Source organism: Fusarium oxysporum, chromosome 15 (genome assembly GCF_000149955.1).
Source record: "Fusarium oxysporum f. sp. lycopersici 4287 chromosome 15, whole genome shotgun sequence".
NCBI classification, from domain to species: Eukaryota; Fungi; Ascomycota; class Sordariomycetes; order Hypocreales; family Nectriaceae; genus Fusarium; species Fusarium oxysporum.
The window spans coordinates 900,724-921,865 of NC_031000.1; the positions used below are offsets into that span (position 1 = coordinate 900,724).

The 21,142-nt window shown below is 48.4% G+C and overlaps 10 protein-coding genes across 10 annotated transcripts; 1 reads left to right on the top strand and 9 right to left on the bottom strand.

The window, feature by feature from the left end:
- Nucleotides 1–255: 255 nt before the first annotated feature.
- On the bottom strand, nucleotides 256–999 carry FOXG_21676 (uncharacterized protein; the record flags this gene model as incomplete). Its single annotated transcript, XM_018402023.1, has 1 exon — nucleotides 256–999. One exon carries the CDS (start codon nucleotides 997–999, stop codon nucleotides 256–258), a length of 744 nt encoding a protein of 247 aa, XP_018254512.1.
- A 163-nt stretch (nucleotides 1,000–1,162) lies between these two features.
- FOXG_14322 (bloom syndrome protein) lies at nucleotides 1,163–4,805 on the top strand (the record flags this gene model as incomplete). The annotated part of the gene is made up of 3 exons (XM_018394391.1): nucleotides 1,163–1,190; nucleotides 1,247–2,608; nucleotides 2,659–4,805. 3 exons carry the CDS (start codon nucleotides 1,163–1,165, stop codon nucleotides 4,803–4,805), a joined length of 3,537 nt encoding a protein of 1,178 aa, XP_018254513.1.
- A 1,252-nt stretch (nucleotides 4,806–6,057) lies between these two features.
- Nucleotides 6,058–8,198, bottom strand: FOXG_14323 (uncharacterized protein; the record flags this gene model as incomplete). The annotated part of the gene is made up of 2 exons (XM_018394392.1): nucleotides 6,058–7,976; nucleotides 8,036–8,198. The coding sequence occupies 2 exons, from the start codon at nucleotides 8,196–8,198 to the stop codon at nucleotides 6,058–6,060; spliced, it is 2,082 nt and encodes a 693-aa protein (XP_018254514.1).
- Nucleotides 8,199–10,111: 1,913 nt separating this feature from the next.
- On the bottom strand, nucleotides 10,112–10,531 carry FOXG_14324 (uncharacterized protein; the record flags this gene model as incomplete). Its single annotated transcript, XM_018394393.1, has 1 exon — nucleotides 10,112–10,531. One exon carries the CDS (start codon nucleotides 10,529–10,531, stop codon nucleotides 10,112–10,114), a length of 420 nt encoding a protein of 139 aa, XP_018254515.1.
- A 491-nt stretch (nucleotides 10,532–11,022) lies between these two features.
- Nucleotides 11,023–11,451, bottom strand: FOXG_14325 (uncharacterized protein; the record flags this gene model as incomplete). Its single annotated transcript, XM_018394394.1, has 1 exon — nucleotides 11,023–11,451. One exon carries the CDS (start codon nucleotides 11,449–11,451, stop codon nucleotides 11,023–11,025), a length of 429 nt encoding a protein of 142 aa, XP_018254516.1.
- Nucleotides 11,452–11,817: 366 nt separating this feature from the next.
- FOXG_14326 (uncharacterized protein) lies at nucleotides 11,818–14,457 on the bottom strand (the record flags this gene model as incomplete). Its single annotated transcript, XM_018394395.1, has 2 exons — nucleotides 11,818–11,951; nucleotides 14,058–14,457. The coding sequence occupies 2 exons, from the start codon at nucleotides 14,455–14,457 to the stop codon at nucleotides 11,818–11,820; spliced, it is 534 nt and encodes a 177-aa protein (XP_018254517.1).
- A 510-nt stretch (nucleotides 14,458–14,967) lies between these two features.
- On the bottom strand, nucleotides 14,968–15,192 carry FOXG_21677 (uncharacterized protein; the record flags this gene model as incomplete). Its single annotated transcript, XM_018402024.1, has 1 exon — nucleotides 14,968–15,192. The coding sequence occupies one exon, from the start codon at nucleotides 15,190–15,192 to the stop codon at nucleotides 14,968–14,970; it is 225 nt and encodes a 74-aa protein (XP_018254518.1).
- Nucleotides 15,193–15,321: 129 nt separating this feature from the next.
- FOXG_21678 (uncharacterized protein) lies at nucleotides 15,322–16,305 on the bottom strand (the record flags this gene model as incomplete). Its single annotated transcript, XM_018402025.1, has 1 exon — nucleotides 15,322–16,305. One exon carries the CDS (start codon nucleotides 16,303–16,305, stop codon nucleotides 15,322–15,324), a length of 984 nt encoding a protein of 327 aa, XP_018254519.1.
- An 843-nt stretch (nucleotides 16,306–17,148) lies between these two features.
- On the bottom strand, nucleotides 17,149–18,810 carry FOXG_14327 (uncharacterized protein; the record flags this gene model as incomplete). The annotated part of the gene is made up of 1 exon (XM_018394396.1): nucleotides 17,149–18,810. The coding sequence occupies one exon, from the start codon at nucleotides 18,808–18,810 to the stop codon at nucleotides 17,149–17,151; it is 1,662 nt and encodes a 553-aa protein (XP_018254520.1).
- Nucleotides 18,811–19,116: 306 nt separating this feature from the next.
- FOXG_14328 (uncharacterized protein) lies at nucleotides 19,117–20,746 on the bottom strand (the record flags this gene model as incomplete). Its single annotated transcript, XM_018394397.1, has 2 exons — nucleotides 19,117–20,288; nucleotides 20,335–20,746. The coding sequence occupies 2 exons, from the start codon at nucleotides 20,744–20,746 to the stop codon at nucleotides 19,117–19,119; spliced, it is 1,584 nt and encodes a 527-aa protein (XP_018254521.1).
- Nucleotides 20,747–21,142: the final 396 nt, after the last annotated feature.

Here is a 21,142-nt window from a genome sequence, read left to right on the forward strand (position 1 = left end):
TGATAGTACAGTCTCAGGCTCGTCCCAGTCAACTTTGAGAAACATAATGGCCTCGCCAGTAGTAAGCAGACCATATTCAAGGCCACTGTCGATCATGTAATGATATGTCTGCGTGATGGCAGATGCCGTCAGCTTCTCCGCGTGGTACTGGAAACGCGCGTCAGGGTTTACAGAAGTTGGAATCGTCCTTCGGTTCACAACTTCCTTGTGGATGTCCATGGCGCGGAGACCGAGATGAAGATGCGGAGCGGTCACCTAGTGAGGCGGCTTATACTCAGAAACATAAATCATAATGCGCTGGAAGGACAAGGTGTTGTCGGATCGATAGACACAGATTTGATCCGGTCGCAGCTGCTTGAGATCTCTTCGATGGTCCGGCGTCCGTGGTGGTACCAATGGTGTCTCCCTGTCCACGACTTCCTCAGGGACGTCGCTGAGGGCATGGGGATGGTTCTCAAAGACGACACCATCTCCGATCTGAAAGGCCCTGCTGACCTCTTCCACCTGTTTAAGCTGTTGTATGATGGCTCTGACCGGATCCTCCACGCTATTATGCAGGAAATATTCGAGCGTCTTCTCATCTGCTATCGGCCGTTGAGAGATGCTGTTTCCCAAGCCGGCCAAGAAATTTCGGTTCTCGAAAACGCGGATTTCGGTAGGGAATGTATCGTAGAGTGTGCCGAATATGAACTTCTGTTGATCAAGGAAGTCGGCCCATGGCTTCAGATTTTTGGGACACCACTTGTCACGCGTATTTGTGATGGAGCCCCTCGAAATCAGTTTTGGATCTGTTTCGATGGCGAAGCGAGAGAAAACGGAGGTATAGCAAACTGCAATGTATTTGTCAAGTGTCGTGAGTCGTGCTTGTTCCTCTGACGCTCTGGCGCGTTGCCGCTTCTCCTTCGCGCGCTGCTCAGCTTCTCGTAGGAGTCTTGCCAGCTCTTCTATCCTCAATGATCCATCTATGATATGTGGGATTGATGTCAAAAGTGGACCCATTACGTTGCGAGGGATTACCTGGCGGGGAGGCCCTGAACCTTGCAAGACACAAAGCCCACCAAAGACGGCCCCGGCTTCGGCCGTGGGCGAACCCTTCGTACGAGCAGTCCTGATTTCCCCGACCTCAACGCCGATGGTCTGGAGTACTTAGACCTAACCAACGATGCCTCTGAATCCTCTGACTCGCTACCGTTCAACAGCGATGCGAAACTCTGCCGCGAAGATTACGCATCTCGACCCAATCTAGTGGCCTCGAGCGGTAGAAAGAGAAAGAGCAGTGAAATCAGCGAGGAAGAATTCAACGACCTAGGCGATTTCCCAGCCATCTACGAACTTCCTGGTAGCTATTCTGCCACCTCGAGCCCTGGGAATCGATCCGGAACACGTCGAAGAGACGGATCTCGCGGCAGTCGAACACGCCGAACCCGCGATGGCTTCAAAAACCATCTGTCAACCGAAATTTCACCCATCAGTGAGGCGGACGGAGATGAAATACTATCGCCCTCAAGATATGTACACAGCCCGCTTACTCATGAGCAATCCCCTCGGAAATCTTTACCTGTCATCGACACTCAGCACCCCTCAAAGGGACCAACAAGCCCTTTGAAGGAGTCTGCTGTTAATTCTGAAGCTTCCAATCCAGTCCATCAGACCAACTCGCTTCCTCCTCAAATGGAGGATGGCAGGGATGAGTCATTCATTCCTGACTCCGACGGAGAATTTTTGATGCCCCCTTCCCATAATAGCTCAATCGCCATCTTGGACGTCTCTACGATCAAACCAGCACAAATTTGTACTCATGCAGGGCCGGCAGCTATGCCTGCAGTCAAGACAAGCTTTGCTTCGCTCTCCCAACGCCTCATTACTCCAGGAATAGCCGCCCCTAGAGTGCGTGCCATCGCGTCAAACAGCTCGCAGACCGCCAAGGCTACTCCTGAAGATTTTTTCAATGAACTTCCCCGTAAAACCCTTCCCGAATCAAGTCAAACATCGTTTCTTCTGAATCAGTTGAGTTCTGAACCATCGACCTTGACTAAATGGAGTGAGTTCATGGACAAGCTCATTCAGCAAAACGATAAGAATTTCCTAAGAGCGATTAACGAGCGCTTGCCGAAGGAGAAGCGAAGTGAGGTTAAGTCAGAAAAAGAGCGATTGTTACGACAACAGAAGGCCTTCAAACAACTCACTGCCCCAACGGATGAGTATAGGACACTTTGTAGGAAACCCGGAGAGCTTACTCAAGTCATTACTCAAGCCTACACCCAAGGCCTTGATACGGATGAGGACGAAGTTCGACTTGATGACCTCATCGATGAAATCCAAGCGGTGGAACATGTCCTACTCAAAACAATCGATGGCACTGGGCTAGATGTAGCTGGCTTCCTTGGGACTGTCCAGAAACCAACGCATGGTCGCCCTCCTGTATCAGTCATTGTGGAGGGCACTCGACCAATGTTTCAAAAAAGTGCCGACATGTCTATGATGTCGAATGTTGCCACACTAGCCAGTGAGATGGGTACGCGAGTCGTTCATGAGACTCAGCTGCCCAATGCTTCTCAGAACCTGCAGTACCCAGCAACATCAAGGATTGAGGCCTCGCAAAAGACGAGTGCTATCTCCAGGAAAACAACGCTGTTGGGGCTCCTCTTTTCCCGAAAGTCACTGCAAAACCCTCAAATGCACCTTATCAGTCAAGACCGGCGACAAGACCATCAATGGTGGATCCCATGCCTGTGGATGCAGAATTTGGTGTCGGTGACGACGGCTTCTCTGATCTGGATGAATTCCAGCTCCAGCCTGTGCTCAAAGCTGCGAGAAACTTGGTACCAGGCAGTGGAAGTCCGCCTCAAGCGACACATCGTCGCCCTGGCGATGAATTCAGTGACTTCAGCGAGGATGAGGAGATGCTTGCTTTTGCACAGGATTATGAGACCCATCAGTCCCACGTTCCCATTTCGCAAGACTTTAGAGAAGTCGTCTCGGAGACAACTGGTAATGCTGGAGCTGTTGAAAAGCCTCGAACCTCGTCAAAGAAGCTATTGACGTCAGTAGCGCCAGAGTCAATCCCTGCCGCGCTGATGAAGCATCCGTGGTCAGCTGAAGTTCAAAGGATGCTCAAATACCGGTTCAGAATGAAAGGATTCCGCCATAATCAGCTTGAGGCTATCAATGCAACGTTGGGAGGTAAAGATGCCTTCGTCCTTATGCCAACGGGTGGCGGCAAGTCTTTATGCTATCAATTACCGGCCGTTATTAAAACTGGTAAGACTCAGGGTATCACCATTGTGGTGTCGCCCTTGCTCAGTTTGATGCAAGATCAAGTTGACCACATGAAAGCTCTAGGTATTCAGGCTGTCGCTTTCAATGGCGAATACTCTGCCGAATATAAGAGACAGGTTATGACTGCTTTCGAGGAGAGAAGCCCAGAGGACTACATTGAGCTCCTGTATGTTACCCCCGAGATGGCGAGCAAGAACACTACCTTCAACAATGGGATGCGAACCCTGCATCACACAGGTAAACTTGCACGCATCGTCATTTATGAGGCTCACTGCATCAGTCAATGGGGCCATGATTTCCGGCCAGACTACAAAGCTTTGGGCGAAGTCCGCCAGAGATATCCTGGAGTGCCGGTCATGGCTCTCACAGCCACCGCGACACAGAACGTCATCGTCGACGTCAGGCACAATCTCGGAATGGACAACTGTCAAACGTTCTCACAAAGCTTCAATCGTCCAAATTTACACTACGAGGTTCGCGGAAAGACAACTAATGCCAAGTGTATGGACGAGATCGCGTCGCTGATCAAGTCCAAATATGCGAATCAGAGTGGGATTGTCTACACGGTCTCACGGAGGAACGCAGAAAGGGTTGCGGAGAGTCTTTCAGACCAAGGAATCACCGCCAGGCACTATCACGCAGGCATCGATCCCCAGGAGACGGTTGAGGTACAAACTTCCTGGCAGCAGGGCCAGGTCAAGATTGTCGTTGCAACAATTGCGTTCGGCATGGGCATCGACAAGCCAGACGTGAGGTTTGTCATACACCACGGACTTCCAAAAACCTTGGAAGGATACTATCAGGAGACGGGTCGCGCAGGCAGAGACGGGGATCCCTCCGACTGCATTCTTTTCTATGGCAAGCAGGATATAAGGATCCTGAAGAAGTTGATCGCTGATGGTGAGGGCAACAATGAGCAAAAGGAGCGCCAGATGTCTATGCTCAACCGTGTCACGGCATTTTGTGACAACAAGTCTGATTGCCGACGGGTTGAAATACTTCGCTATTCTGGCGAGGACTTTACTGCAGCGCAGTGCCGCAAGACTTGCGACAATTGCAAAGCTGGTTTGATCTTTGAGCAGCGAGAGTTTTCTGAGTATGCCATAGCGGCCATCCGGGTTGTTCAGGCGCAGAGGCGAATTACAGCGGTGCAATGCGCCGACATCCTCATGGGGAGGAAGTATCCCCCCTATGAGGCACGTCACTCAGATGACTGGTACGGAATGGCAAAGAGCCTTAAGAAGCATGAGCTGGCTCGAGTACTAGACAAGCTGTTAGCCGAGAAGGCATTTCATGAGAACAACCAAGTCGGACATCATGGCATGGCTATCCAGTATCTGAAACTCGGATCGACATGCCGCCTGTTTCTCTCGGGGAGACGGAAGCTCATGTTATCGATTCAGGTGCCGGAAGAGAGCGCGACTAACAAGCCTTCCAAGTCCCCGTCGAAGCAAGCCAGCAAGAAGCCGAAGGATCAGGATGTGACCGCCATGCCGTCGCCATACGTGCCTTTACCAGTTGGATGACGGAGAAAGAAATCTCGTACTGTGAAAAGCGACGATGAGAATGGCGCCATGACTTTGAACGGCTATGCGAATGATGGGTTCATGGTAAATGATAACGAAGATGAAGAGGCCTTTGAAGAACTGCCTGACCACCAACCACTGAAGTCGCCCTGGCGATCACCTGGGCTTCCAATATCCATCAGCGCCGAGTTGGAGGACTTGAACGAAATACACCGGGATATTGTCGACGGTTTCGTCCAGGAAGCAAAGGTAGCAGAGTAAGTCATTGCAGCTGTCACTGCTGACTGCCGCGCTTTAGTTCCTGGCATAATCTTCAAGGGGAAAGAACTACAGAAACAATGGTTTCTTGAGGAGTTCAAGCAGATAGCAGACTGGTATTACATAACTTCGCCCAACGGGTGGACTGATGACCACATAGGCATTGAATGGCTTGAAAGAGTTTATCTGCCCCAGACAACACCTGCTGACGAGTCAGACGCTAGACTGATCATCTTAGATGGTCACGGAAGCCATGCAACAGTATGTCCTTCATTTTTCCCATCTCAAGATCAGTGCTGAGTGATAGAAGGATGAATGGATGGCCACGTGCTTTTTGAACAACGTTTATTGCTGTTATCTACCAGCACACTGTTCTCATGGGCTCCAACCACTGGACAATGGAGTATTCAACGCGTTGAAGGCTGCATATCGACGAGAGTTGGAAAGGTTCGTCTCGTTGACTGATTCCGCTCCTATGGACAAGGTCAATTTCATCAGGGCCTACGCCAAGGCTCACCGAGTTGGAATGACCAAGAAGAACATACTGTCAGGCTGGAGAGTCTCTGGCAACTGGCCGATTTCGCGTTCCAAAGCGCTGCGACACCCTGAAATCCAACAGGACAGGCCAAACAGAGGCCCAAGAGTGACTCCTGAACCTAGGCCGTATCTTGGCTCGGACGATACTCCACAGACGAGCCGTCAAATTCGTGATCTTGGGTTGAACAAAATACCAAAGACGCGGAGACGGTACAACGTGATAGCCAAGGGCTTTGAAGCTCAACAACAGACAGTAGCGGCGCATACTCTGAGGATTGCCAGCCTAGAGGAAGAATTGGCTCGGCTGAAGAGAGGGAAGAAGAGGAAGGCGGTACCGAATCCTAGCAGGCGTTTTATGACACTTGGAGAGACTTTGGCTGTTGGAGAAGCCATACCTGAAGGGGCGACTCGTTATACGCCTGTCGGGGTGGAATTTGTCTCTTCAAGCGAGCAAGAGTCAGAATCGGAGGCTGGCTCTGTCATCGTTCATCAGATCCTGAACTTCATTATTATCTCCGCCCATGACTGAAGTCTGCTGACGCATGCCTTGGCATCGATCCTTCAACGGTTCGTAATTGATGAAGGACATGGATATTGTTCGTCGAGGAGACGGTCCAAAGTCTGATGGTTGCCCAGAATCCTTTCTAATTTGGGCGCTTGAGGGCGTGCGAGTAGTTGGTGATAGAGCAACAGGATCGCCCGATAAATCAGTGCAGAAAGGTGCACTGCTATAGTATGTGATAGCACCTTCGTGGCGTTGCGATCTACTAGCTGATCCTCCGGAGTAGTTCAAGCCCAAGGCCGACTCGACAGGATTTTCGTCATCCACAACGATAGAAGAGCAAACTGACGCATCGCATGAAGTTTGCCCATCTGACGAACTCTGCTGAGCAAATAGTGGCTTGTAGCGGAAACTTTCAACCCGAGCGCAAAGCTGCGGATCAAATGCAGGCATGCCCTTACTTAAGCCGCCGAATTGGGATTCATTGCTAGTGAAATGGCTAGTTTTCTGGCGCTCGCGTTTCTTTTCCGAATAATCAACATTGCCGACAGAAGGAGTTTCTGACCTGTCGAAGACAGAGCTGTAGCTACTGAATTTGGTATCTTTGGATCCGCCTCGCCATCGAACTCTATGCCCGTCAGGGGATAACTGAAATCTGCTGCTTATTTCAGATATGGCGGAGCGAATGAAGTCTGGTGTTACATTGATCAAGTGGAGCTTGGCCAAGTTATAAAGCAGGTTCAAGGACACCCAGCCTGTAGCCTCTAGGTGGGTGTCCTGACTACTCTGCTGTCTAGACAATAACTCGGGCGGCAGTAGGTCCAAATGTCGGATGTAGTTCAGATTCTCAGACGGAATCTGAGCACAATCGGGATCCAGATCACACGTCCGCGTGGGTCGCTGTTTTGACAGAGACAAGGCTGGGGAGGACGGCTCGCCAGCAGAGGCCAAGCCACTATCATCGCACTCAGTCTCCATGTTGTCCTTATTAGGATCAAAGGCCGACTTATAGTCACTTGAATGACAGTTGTTTCTCCAAGTGCGAGATCGTTGTTGTAGAGGGAGGATTCTGGCTTCTCGGATAGGCTCATTTCCATAAGTGAGTGGTTCATGGGTGGATGAGGGGTCCGCCACCTGTGCATCTGCCACAGCTCGCGCCATGATGAAGCTGCCACCCGGTCGCATAGGCGACATCTTCGAGAAATCGGCACCGTTACTTCTGCCTGTGAAGAGCTGTTCGAGACGACGAACAACGAGACTCTTCCGCTCCTTGTCTGTCATGACTACGTGTTGTGGGTACAGGCCGTCGGGAACATCTCGTAGATGATCCTCGGCCTTGCCTTTTGATGATTGAGTTGAAGTTAAGACTGGGAGGTTAAAAGGTATGCTTAAAGACTCAGCACCAGCCGACATGGAGGCATAAGCAGAGTCAGCTGGCCGGAGCCTAGAGCCTAGAGAGGAAGGAGCATGTTTACGCTGAATTCTGGATTTGGAGCATATGTGATCGCGGTTGTTGGGGGATATCTTTTTCCTCTTTTGCGATGATGACACCTCTGGAGACCCATCGAGATCAGAGGCAAGGTCTCTCAGTATGGCTTCAAGCTCTCTCTTTTTCTTTTGGGGCAGCCCATGAACCTTGATCTCAAACAGCTTGTCTTTCTGGAGCGTGGCGGGATCCGATTGCTTATAGCGCTTGAGTTCCTTCCTAAGCTGCTGAATCTCCAGCGTTAGGTCATCAATGACCCTGCGATGGCCACCAACGCTACTACTGTGCGCTGTGGTGGCCATACGAGGGGCGACCTGGTATTGAGGATGCATGCATGCATTCTCTACATTCCATAAACTAGATTCTTTCCAGGAGAAGGGTACTTCAACTATAGCTTTGCATCAGTTTCTTCTAAACTACTGGAAGTCCGCTAGAAGTAGTGCATACCGTCTATGGCATTGTTGGCGGTCGCGTTGAGGCTTGAGTCGTTATGCCGCTCTGGTGGTTCGCTTGGCCCCATCTCATGACTGCCGCTGAGGGAATTGAGATGGGGAAAATGATCCGTTGGTGGTGGCGGGGTTCTACGTGAACTGCTTTGATTTGAAGGCATCTTAGCCCCGTAAGCATATGGGACGTGGAGCACAACCCTAATAGGACTGCTTAATTGTCGATGTCTCAAAAATTCCGAGAATTCCTATTGTCAAGCTACATTATAGTAAGGTCTCCACAGTTCGGCAACCATGCAATACGGTCGGGAGACGTCTAGCAACAAACAAAGTGTCCTATAGAGCAATTAGGCGGGATTCGGAATAGCAACCAAGAAGCAGTCATAGATAAAATCACGTGAGGGCAAGAACCGAGCCGCCGCAAAAGGATCGCAAAGAGTGTCATGATTAGGTAGTGGCTGGTCGTTGCTCGGTTGATTAAGACCGTTAACGGTGTATAAGGAGATGGAAGTGCTGCAATGTGTTATGCTAACTTTGGAGGAGAGCGCCGGTAGTTTTGGAGATGCTTACCAGAACACAATGAAGCTACAGCCAACAATAGCGAGTTAAAGATAGATTTCCGGATTATGCAAACCGTTTCGTTAAGGCGATCATCATTAATATAGAGTCTTCTGCGGTTAGGCTGATGAAATATCCGGAAATACCCGGCAAAAAAGGTCACGGGATGAATTTGCTGTCTCTTGATGAAGGTCCGGTTACTGAAAAGGTAATAGACATTCAGTATATCATCCAAGCCTAGCGTCCCAGCGATGGAAATAGAGGGCTCGAGTCGCAGAAGGATGATCTAGCAAGAGATCTATTTAACGGCGGTGAGTGCTCAAGGACTCGACTAATTTAGCAGTCAACGACTTCAAAAAGGGATGGGAAATAGCGTCGCCTAGAATATCTTTTTGCAATATGCAAAGCCAATGGTCCGCCCCAGACGAAGGTCGCCGAGACTGCTATGATAAACAGCTGAAGCGTTCATGTAACTAGGCGTTCGACATGAATAGTCGTATGGGGGCAATTAATTGTAACAACGGCCGTGACGATTTGATTGGAGTATCGTGCGCGGTGCTTTGCAAAACGCATGAGCACGGAAAAGATGTGAGGACCAGGAGAGATGCCGATCGTCGCCAGAAGCAGAGACTGGGTGGTGCCGAGACATCGATTGATGGGGATTGTGGAGTTAAAGCCGACGGTGATCCAAGAGCCAGGGTCCGTGGAGTGGAGCTATCCACTTTACGGGAGCATGAATCCAAAAGAAATATTAGGGAATAATTACTATTAATAAGCGTCAGCAGCGGTAGCGAGGGACAACTAGAAATTTCACGGGCAGTTGGACATTGCTGGGATGTTCACAGTGAATATTGAGGCGTTCTGATAGGATGGTGAGGTTCTAGACCGCCATAGATGTGGTACTAGGGTCCCTCGTTATGTACGTCGGAGCAAATCCACCGGTAATAGGGTAACATTCTATCGTAACTGACCCACCCACCAAATTGAATCACTTCTCTGTCGCCCAAAGCCACGTAGCTCCACCTTTTCAAGCAATCTAACCAGTCCTAACCGACGTTTTAGTTCATATCTACACTAAAAAGCATGGCTGAAGGTCTAGAACAAGCATATCAAGGGAAAACCACGATACCCTACAGCATGTGGTTTGACAGCAACAATTAGCCAAGCATGCAGCTTGAAAACGGAAAACTAGAGTCAACTATCCCTTTCGCTGGCATAAGCCTCCGCAGCCATCAACTGAAAGGACCTAGACCAATAAAAAGGTGCGAAATAGGTACAACATACTGCTGAGTGGAATCACAAAAAGGACGTAACTACGGGGGCTTGGTAACCAATTGCAAAACGTCCATATATGAGTATCCATACTGATTAATGGAAAAAGGCCTATCGCATTGGAATAGCTCCTTCTTTGACTCTTCCTTGGCTACACTGTTTGTCACTACCTCGTAGGTGGGATAAAGAGGAGCGATACCAAGTGAGGCTTTGATAACAGAGGAGAAGCTGGATTCCTGGATCGAATTCAAAGTTCTCCATTGCAATCGAATTTGACTTGGGTAACAGCATCTGGACTTCCAGACTCTGTCTGGTTCTCGCGCCCTCCAGCACTACGGGCGTCGACTGGCTCCTTGTCGTAATAGGCTGGTCCGATATCGATTGTGCCCAAATCTTCATCTTCCTGACTAGGGGCGATAGAAAGTTCCCCGAAAAGAATTGCGTCAGGTCCAGTCTCCCCAGTGTCGGCCAATGAACTGTTTTCTGGCCACGTCTGCACATTCTCCGCGGCAGACTCGACTGTCTGAGACGACTCGGCCTGATGATTTGTGGTCTCGACATGTTGTCCCGCCATTTGCCGCTGCCGGCATCTCTGGGTATGTTGTGCTTGTAGGCGACGTCGATGTAGCGTAGCGGGGTCATCTTCGTCCACGAATCGGAATTTCATTGTTGTTTTGCGTTATTGACTTTTTTGGCCAATGAAATTGGGCTAACCTGATTAGAAAAATGTAACGCTTACCCTAGAGGCGTACTAGTCCGAAATAGGGAAATGTAACGCTCAACCGCATTCTGTTCTCAACGGCCTTCGAGGTCGTTAAGTTCAACCCCCGTAATGCAACAGCATCATAGACGTAAGACAGGAAAAATGTATTTACATCTTAATTAGACATACAGATACCTAATCGAGCTATATAAGACTAGGAATTTGCGTTGTGGTCTGGAAAACCTAAGTGCTGATTCCTCCCTGGATTTAATGTCAAACAGTAGCAAAATACTTTTTTCCGCCATTGGACATACTCATCGTCGTTTTATGCGTAGAAGAAGCTCTTTGGCTGTATCGAAACTAAGGACTAAACTTTTCTTCTCCTGGGATAATCCATCAGGCAGCCAAAGTTGACTCAATTGTTAGATGCCTTGCTACTAAAAAGCACAACCAAATTACACAAGCACATATTCTCCATATCCATATGCAGAATCTTCATATATCATAGGTTCTCCATAACCCCATCCTCCAAACCTCCCCCAATAGCTCTCGTAAAAAAGCGCAGCAGCTGTGAGCACAGCCGAAAATGCCTCCCACTTAGCAATCACCCTCCAAGGAGGACCTTGTAGCCAAAAGATTCTTGCTGTAATGAACCGCGTCAGTGTGAGCGCAAAGAAGCCGCGGTTCTCCTGGTAGGCAGCTAGCATGTAGTAAATGCCAATTCCGATGATAGCGACCGAGAAGCCATTGAGTGCGGGGAGGGCTGACTCCGGTAGTTGCTTTGCAGCGAGAGCCTTGCGTGGGGAGATGAGATTGCTGACACCGTGGTTGAAGGCGCTGAGGCCAAAAATGAAGATTGTTATAGCGGTAATGGAGCTAAACATGGCGGCGCAGTTGATTGAGGTTGGCTGGTAAAGTATGGTAGAGTATATGGCTTTTCGTAGTTAACTGCCGAATTTGAACATGACAGATTTCACCGTCGTTGACCTTATGCAGGTTCGTTGTACAGGATCCTTGCTAGGGCTTACATGAAAATAGAACTCGCCAATTGCATAGTCGACCGTCATGGCGTTTTCTGATCACTCTGATTGAACAAGCCATCGTCAATAAGGGGTTATCATTAAATCGAGTACTCTCATCAATATGCCTATCACAAGCCAAAGCCGAAGCTAACTTCTTTCCATCGCGACATTTCATGTTATACAAAGGAGAGGGACATGCCAGAGGCAGCTGACATACTTCGTGATATGCTATCGATGAACAACCATTGCCGAATCCCAGATACTGGCAACAGCCAACTTGGCTACAAGACCCAAAATACCAGCAGCATTGATCACGTCATCAGATCTCTTGAAGCCCTCCTCAAAAGGCACAGGCTCCTCCTCTATGAAAAGTCAGCATCATTTCACTCAACTGGACAGGTCAACTTACGAAACAGAGTTTTCACCCATTCAGTCTTTGCATTTCCACCCTTTGTTGTTTATATTGCGCAGTAGTGCTGGGTGAAAATATATTTTTATAAAACTTGGTTTTTTTTTTTGTTATTATTGAGATGAGAGTTCTTCTCAGGTTTATATCTCTAGACGATTTCGTCTAGGACTTTGAACTTTAAATCTAGGACTTTCAGACTAACAGTCTGAATCCTGAAGATAAGGGGGATTCCCAGTTTTCCAACATAAATTAGACGCCTCTCTTCAATTGGCTGAGCATCTTCCACGCTGATTGGCGATAGGCGTCCATGCCAACAGCATAGCCTCTGTATTTAACGGCCGAATACAAGGCTTGAAGCCCAACCTGCAGGGGCTCCAGCATAAAAGTAGCGCACTCAATGTTGCTTGTTGCAATCAGGTTGACCAACTAGCATGCCCTGATCGCTGGTTTTGACAGCGTGAGGCCTTTATGTAGCACGCGTTCAGACGCGTTGGTAACGCGTAGAGTAGCGATTGTAGTCGCTATAGGAAATCGATGCATGGAAGTAGGTGGGAGATAGGCGCATACGTAATATAAACAGGGGGTACACGACAATTAAGAATAGAAGAGTAGGCTGTCGACGCAAACAATAATTGTCAGGGTTGCTTATCCCTTTCTTGATAATCTAGTCCCGTAATCACTAAACACCAAATCGATAATCTAATCTATCAAATGACCGTTTCCCTCCCTACTTTGAACCAATTAACTGGCTCTGCCATGATCAAAGAGACGCTGGCAGGTCACCCCTGATGTCCATGGTAAGTCTCGAGGTACTTCAGCTTTTCGCCTAACATCACCTCCCTTAGTCTAATCGTTTTGCTATCCATGTTTTTGCCGATAATGTTTTTGCATATTTCCTGTTTATTGCGTAATATAGCCACAGTCATTACACCGAGGCTGTCATATTTTGGCGCTTCAATAAAAGGAAGGGGCTTGGTTTCTGGCGGTGAGAACTGAAAGTTCAGCAGGTTATCTTCTTGTTTAACTATCCTAGTAATACTGCTGACTGTGAAGATAATTTCCTTTTTCTTGCTTGCCGAAAGACTATACTGATATCTTCAATGCAAGAGATGATTCCGGATTCTATTGGCCAGCACTGCATACTTATAAATACTACATACCACCAAGCTAAGCTGCTCTAGATAGATGAATGGCCCAGCAGTTAAAACTGGTCGGTCTATGGGAGACTCTGCGCATTTTTTGAGCGTATGTGATGCGATTAGGCCGCATAAGGTGGTTTTCTCCAAGATATTAGTATAACATCCTGGTCTCCTAATACGCCCCTCTAGCTATTCAAGCTATTAACACTGGCATTTCTCAGGTAGTTTGGTTGATAGTATATATAATGATATCTTATTATATAGCCTCTTTAATAGAATCACTTCCTTACTCTATCTAATTTGGTGGGTATTATCAGTGGCGTTGGCGCTATCAGGCTCCTCTCTATCTTCTATGCTCAGAACCCTATGCCAATCGGTTAAGACCCTCACATATATTTGCAAAAACGCTAGTTATAATCGATCCGGGAAAGTGCCATTGAGCCCATATATAGCATACCTCTACGTCAGGCTATGACCGCTCTGCCACGCAAAAGCAGCATCTTCACTAGCTGCATTTATAGTATCATCGAATCTATTGAACCTAGATGCAGCCCCACAGACGAGCTTTTCTGTAATAGCAATAGAGAGTTGCCAATATAACTGGACTCTAATCTTGCAGGGAATGCCAGATACTGTCCTACTTATCCGCTTGAGTTCTTCGCTAAAAGTTTTTATCGACTATAAGCTATCTCTCAAGTATCTTAAGATAGGGGAAAATAATAGAGTGTTTATAGATTCATGATGGAAATATTTACGCAAGATGGTATAGGCAACAGGCCAAATATACACAAGATAGCGATACAGTAGATAGGCGACTGGCAGAGAAAAGAACCGTGCTACTTGGAACTCATTGTTCGTTGTAAGACATGCTTTTTAGTGCCAGGCGATTGAGAACAAACTCATCCTGTATATCCCTATACCTCGTAGCCGCGATTCTGTATTGCAGTTTTCTATAGTCAGAAGCTCGGAAATTCTGGCTGCCTGTCCACTATCCAGATAGCAAAGAACCATGATAGTCTTCAAAGAGGCATCATGGGCATCGGGATATGCTTGTGCCCCCCTGAGACTTTGGCCTTGACCTCGCAACTTAAGCATACCATCAATCGAAGAGGTACATACTCTCATGAAGAGCTCTAGATATGCATCGTTCAGCCCATTGGCTGGATCGGCCACAAAAGAATAGCCAGATTTCGCTGTCGATAGCCGATCTCGAAGGCTGTTCAAATCAGGGTCGGCCGGCCCCCAGTCATACATCAGCCTCTGGCACTGGATGGTAGCCTGCCTCAGAGCTACGCGAGCAAGGCCACGGAAACTCGCCATAGACAAGTGTAAGCATCCATCCCAAGATAAAATTTGGTTGTTTTCACTCCATTGAAAGTGATAGAATGGTCCTTCGCTTCGACTCAACGCACGGCCGTACGACAGAAGGCTGAGAAATTCGCCAAGGGGGGACGTAGTACCATCACACATCTTTTCTGTGCGGGCAAGCATCAATTTTCTGAGATGCCCATAGGAGGGCCTAGCTGGGATTCCCGTATACGTATGAGGAAAACGTGGTAGAGTCATTTCGAAGAAGATCAGCCGTGTGCAGTATATCAGTCTCGACAGTACGGGCGTGAACTGGTGAGGGCGGAGATATTCGTCACCCACCGGTCTTAATAGTCCCCATACAGCACTAAAATATACAAGTAAAGAAGAACTCGCTATTCCATCTTCAAATTCCTCGATAGCCATACTGTAACAGAGTTCGAGTACGACATCGCCACAGGGATCATCTGCTCCCTGACCTTCATGCGTAAAAAGGGCAGAAGACTAGCCCTCTATCGCTAACTACTCATCAAAGCAGCTAGATTCCTGCTCAGGCCAGGCGTAGATCTTATCTTCAGCATCCTTTATATTACTACTATCCTCATAATCGCTCCCACCTTCATTTTCGCTATTATCTTCTTCCTCCCCTTCTTCCTCTATTTCGTCTTCACCATACTCTTCTATATAGACCAGGCTTGTGGGGGGTTGATCCTCCCATATACGATCGGACCAGAGCTGCTCCAGCATTTCGCGTTGGGGCACAGATAAGCCCCGACCAATTACGTAAGGAACAATGGAATTTGGTAATTGTAGAACTAGAAGATAGAAGCATAAACAGCGCTTGAACTCCTTCCGGTGTTGTGTTTCAGAGGCGGATCACATAACAAGTTCGAAGGGCGCCTTATAATGGCGATCAGGAAATCTGCCTCGCAGCCATCTTCGCATACTGACGTCGGTATGCAGCACTGTATCTGCACAACGGTCGAAGAGACGGTCCAGTGCCTGCACGATCAAGGCAAGTTTACGCTCATGCTTTACCGGGCTGCAGATTCGTTCCCCTCCGTGAACGCCTATCCAGAACGGCTGACCGGTCGTTAAAGGCACCTCCGACAGTGTTACAAGCATGTCGCGTCGTGCCTGACTCAAGGTTTCATCCCAACGAGTGCGTCGCATACAATTAGTGAGTAGCTCTTTCTTTCCCAGAGTCCCATCGAAATTTGATGTGCATGGCTGCTCATCTAAGCGGCCGTGCTCCTCCGAGACCAATTTCTCGGCAAATTCCTTTATAGTGTCTGGAACCGCTTGCAAGAATCGATCGGGACCCTTTTGCAGTGATTGCTGATCATCTTTTATCACGACGATCCAGGAACTTTGAATGTCGTTGGCCTTCCAACTCTGGAAAGTAAGATTATCCCATATATGATCACGTAGCCATCGCTTCCCCTTGGTACCTCGGCCATTGATCTCTTGGGTATGTACTTTCTTCAGATGGCGTGACAGTATGTCATGGCTTGTGGACCGCAAAACACAGTGCTTACACTCTGCTCCAGTCTGAAGGGCTAGGAATGGATGCTGTACAGATCTATCTGGTCGCTTCGGCAGCTCATCCGGGTCAGGAAGATGCAGGGAGTTGACAAGAGTATTGAGTTTCCCCCTACGCTTTTTAGGTATTCCATGTTTCTCTTTAAGGTGGCGTCCGACGCGATCATCATCTGTCTTCAAGGCGAAACCACAGGTTATGCAGATAATAGCTTGATATGAAATATCGTAGTGAAGTTCTAGTCCCCTGAGCGCCTGAACTTGACTTGGCGTGATGTTTTGTTGACGAAGGCGTATTTTTGAAGGTCCTTGAGTAGACATACTAAGAAGTTGAAATATTCGGAGAAGAGAAATGCTACAAATCCAATCGTTAAACCATTGAATACAAGTACAAGACGCGACAGTCGAGTAGAGATCAGACATGAAGCCAACTAATTATTTTAGTTACCTATGATTGGCTCTTGCCTACGAGCAATGAACTCAGCAAGGATGGCACGGATCACCATGTTATGAAACGGGCCCCGTTCCGCGTTTTTGTAAACACGACCTGGACAGTAACGGGGCCCGTTACGAGTTTGAGGAGCCCATGTCGAATTCAATATTTTTGATTGGCCTAAAACTGGTAACGGGCCCCGTTACTGACTAGAATACTAGAGTAGGAAAATACTTACTTTATTATTATCTTTCTATATATACTACTTTTATGTATTTTACTTACTATAATGTCTTCGACCTTGCCCTCTCACTTTTTTCTACGACCTTGCCCCCCATAGTTCAATAGCGTGGTTTTTTTTTCTATGGCATTTTCTACGACCTAGCATGCAAAGTCGTAGCTGAATGGTTGATAGATCACCATGGCACAATTGGTCAAGTGGAATCCGGCGATTGGTGCCAAATGCACTGGGCTATGGGCAAAGTATTATGTATGTGTTGGGGTCTAGATGGATGGAAGGGAACAAGACGTCGCGGTATGTTGACGGATGAGACATTGGATTCTTAGAACTTAGCTGTGTATTCTATATTCTACTGACTCACTTTTCTTGGTCTCTTGGGCTGATGCGCTATTGCACTTGACACCTTTTCCCGGTGCCCGCGTTTCGTTGGAACTGCTTTGAGTTCGAGACGAGTGAAGTGATCCTCCCAGCAGCTCCACGACCCCAACTTCTATTCCCCACGAGGACCCTCAAGCCACTCCGCCCTGGAATCTTCATATATCTGTCGAGCTGACTTCCCAGCTGCATTTTGGAGGTCCATCAGTTGCGCGCCTCCAGCTTTCACCATTGTATTTAGTATATCATCTTGTGCTCTCATAAGCTCAGCCGCTTCGCTGCGTGACTTGTCTTGAGGGCAACAAAAATAAGCAATCCTATGGATAGGTGTGTCTTGCTTGGAGTTTCGCAGAGCAGGGTCAGCCCCATGCTGGAGCAAGAGTGAGATAGTATCGCTACCAAACTTTACGCTAGAGCACGCAGCATGCAGTGGCGTGTTTCCAGCATCATCAACGTCTGTAGTTTTGGCGCCGTGGGCGAGCAAAAGCGATACAGTGACTGGATCAATAGGTGCGTCGTCGTTATAGCTCTGGAATAAAGTATGCAGAGGCGTCTCGCCCTTGTAATTGCGAAGGGTTGCATCCGCGCCCCGGCCGCATAGGAGTTCGAAGACAGGTGTATACATCTTGCCATTCTTGCCGAAGTATTGGGTGGCGTAATGCAATGCTGTATTTCCGTCGTTGTCTTGGGTGTTGACCGTAGTGGGAGCGAAATCTAAGAGCTGTTCAATGGTGCGGGTGATATTTCCAGCTCTCTCATGGAGTATCGATGCTGGGATGGCACTAGGCGCATCTGGTAATTGGTTTCGAGCCGCCCAGTGAAGAGGGAGGCTTCCAACGCAGTCTGGAGAGCACACCATGTCTGAGATACTAACTCCATCATTTCTGCGATCAACCAAAGTCTTGACGCCGCTGGGATTTGCACGAAAGGATGCAAGAAACAGTGCAGTGACCTCCACCTTGACGGGTAAATCACGTTGAGACCCAAAGCCCAGGTCCCAGGAGCCTATTGCTACCTTGTAATGGACATCGGCGCCTCCATCGATGAGTCTCCCAAGTAAATCGGTACTTGCCCACTGCGCAGCCAAAGTTAGAACACTAGGGCGCATTTGACCCTTATCGTTCGTCGGGTGGACAACATCAGAAGCGCAGGCACCATGATCAAGCAGTAGATTCATTATCGCCTCATTGTTCGCATAACAGATCTCATTCCAGGCTGGGGAAAGATAATATCCAAATGAAAAGAGATCCGCAGTCGCCGCAAGCGCTGTAAAGCCTCTGAGGTCTCGATCGTGAATGCTGGCGTATACTGGCTGGGTCTCGAGGAGCCATTGCACAATCTCAATTTGACCGAATTGGGCGGCGACATTCAAGAGATGGAAATTGGCTCTGATCAATCTGATCGGTTTCGTCGTATCGAGGCCTTTTGTGGCGTATTTCAAAAGTGTTTGGAGTGTGCCAAGACTGCCACTTTCGGCTGCGGCGCAGAACCAGTCGCCGATGTCACAAATGGCCTCATCGTCATCAGGAAGCTCGAATAGGTTTGGAATAGCCCGACGGTCAATAGAAAAGTATTTTTCGAGGAATTCAACGTCGTTGTTGATAATTATCGCGTAAAGAAGGCCCATGCCTTCGTGTTCATGAATAAGAGTACCATCGCGATCAGTTATGGTCACCGGCACGTCGAAAGGAGGTCCAGATGAGTTAAATCTGTTGATGGGTCTCTCCGTAAATTTACCATATGGCGACACGGCCTTAGTGAGGAGGGAGGATACCATGTTTGTGGATGAATGAGTTCGTTGAAGGAGAGAGAAAAGTGTTCGCTGGGAGTTATTAAGTACGGTGTATAGGTTCATATTTGGTACCTGGAATCAGTGGAGTTGAGCAGGATTATTGACAGCCAATCAAGTATAGTAGACTAGACCATTCGGCGAAGAGTCAGAGCAGAGCCCACCTCAAGCTCAAATTATTACGGAGCACGCACACACAGTACGGAGTAATGTCTAACTAATTACACGCCCCGCCAAAAGCCGTCCACCCAGCCGCCCACTAACGGATCCACGCCCTTAAGCACTGCATCTAAATCAGGATGCAACTCCAACACAGACATAGTAGTGCAGCCAGAGACCAGAACAGTCATTGCCAACCTTGGAATTCCATTTGTAAAAGTCTGCTAAATTGATATGGTACGTCTCAGCGATAGAATAGCACCCGTCGCCATTATCAACGTAATGCCACTGGTTGCAACTATCGACGATACCAGGTTGCGTAGGGCTCGGTACCTTTTCGCTGGTCGAAGTCTGCGGTGCCGAAGCAGTAGCAGCAGTGGATTTGGTGCCTGAAGGGGAGGCAGACTTGGTGGCCGTCGCTTGGCCGGTAGCAGTCTTAGTAAAGGCAGGTAGATCCCATCCAGTAATAGGCTTAACGCAGTAAGCATTGCCGGCTTTCAAATCTTCGTCACAAGTGGTCTTGTTCAGAGATGGGTTGATCTCAGTAAACAGGTTGATGGCAACATCATTTGCAAGACAAATCTGCGTACAGCTGAGGCCACCATCGTATGTGAGCCAATGGCTACACTCCAAGGTAGTGCCATTGGCAACGGTCGCACCAGCAGGGGGATCAATGCGTTGAGGGTCAGTGTTCGCAGTGTTGTTATTAAGTGGCTGCCCAGCATATATACCCCCAGGTGTCGAAACACACAAGGTACTACCCCAGTAGGGATCCGCATCGTGTAAATTGGTGCAGTTCCAGTTGAGCTGCGAATTGTATGACAGAAGCTGGTCGCTCATAATACCGTTGTTCAAGGCGATGTCGAGACATGTATCACCCTTCTGTACCCGGTAAATCTTGGTGCAGGTGAGCGGAAGGCAGAGGCTGGTCCCAACAGCGATCTTAGTACAATCGAAGATGTTGGAGTTGATGTAATACATGGTCGCCGCTGACACTCCCTGAGATAGCGCGATTGAGTCGCAGCTATCACCAGCTTTGGCTCCGTATGTCTTACCAGACACACAAACCTCGCTGCTGGCATCGGGGTTCGTAACATTAAATGCACTATCCGTGGGGTTGAAGTTGTCCACCTTCAGGTCACAGGCCTTCGCAACGTACTTATAGTTAGACTGCGCGTACTCATCGTAAGCTCCACTGTAAGCGTCAGCTTGCATGATCTTGTACTGCTCAACGTTACAGTAAGAACACAAGTCAGACTTTGACAGTTTAGAGACATCGTCGACCTCTGGAAACGCGGCAATGACGTCTAATAGAATTAGCATAGAGCAAAGAAGGATATTTGCTAGAAGCACACTTGCCATGACAAAACTCTCCTGTCTTGGGGTCGGTGAAGCAAGTCTGGTTCCAACTGCCCCAGAGCTTATCAACCATGTGGACATAAGACATGCCAGGGACCATCTCTTCAGTACCGCAAGCTGAAGCAACCTTTGTGCGCATGTGTCCAATAGCACTTCCACAGGTCGAGCGGCACACTAGCTTGGTCACGGCTGGATCATCACTGTCGAGATATCCATTAGCCGCCAGGTCTGCAGTCTCATCGGCGCAGTTGATGGATTGGTAGAGAGTGGCCTCGCAGACGGACGATAGTCCCGCGCTCGAAAGGGAACCTTGGGGGAACATTGCGAGACCAGAAGCATCAACCAACTTGGTGAGGATGGCGAGGCCACCAAGGAGGCCATGGCAGTGGTTGCGGGTGGCCCACATCGTGCAGTGTAAGAAAATATGAAAGAGTGACAAGAAAGCGTCAAAGGAGGGACTGAAGCAAATAGGGGCTAACAGCTAATTGACACAGAAGAAGAATGAACAACCTTTATGAGATTGCAACGTCATGAACTGAGTAACTGTCTCAATAAACTCGTTCCTGAAACGAAATCAAGCCAGTATGCATGGGGCATAGAATAAAAAGGCGGCTTAGTAGGTCTCTTGATCCCAATATGGCAGTTCAATCATTAAAATCATGGATGGAAGATGTTGCCGACTTGGCATCATAAAGCATGTCACTCGACAGAAGTACCTGACATGAGGCCCACTAGGTTCTCTACAGGTTGCCAAAACTGTCCGAGGCCCTGGCATGATCTGACCATACCCACTGATCGATGC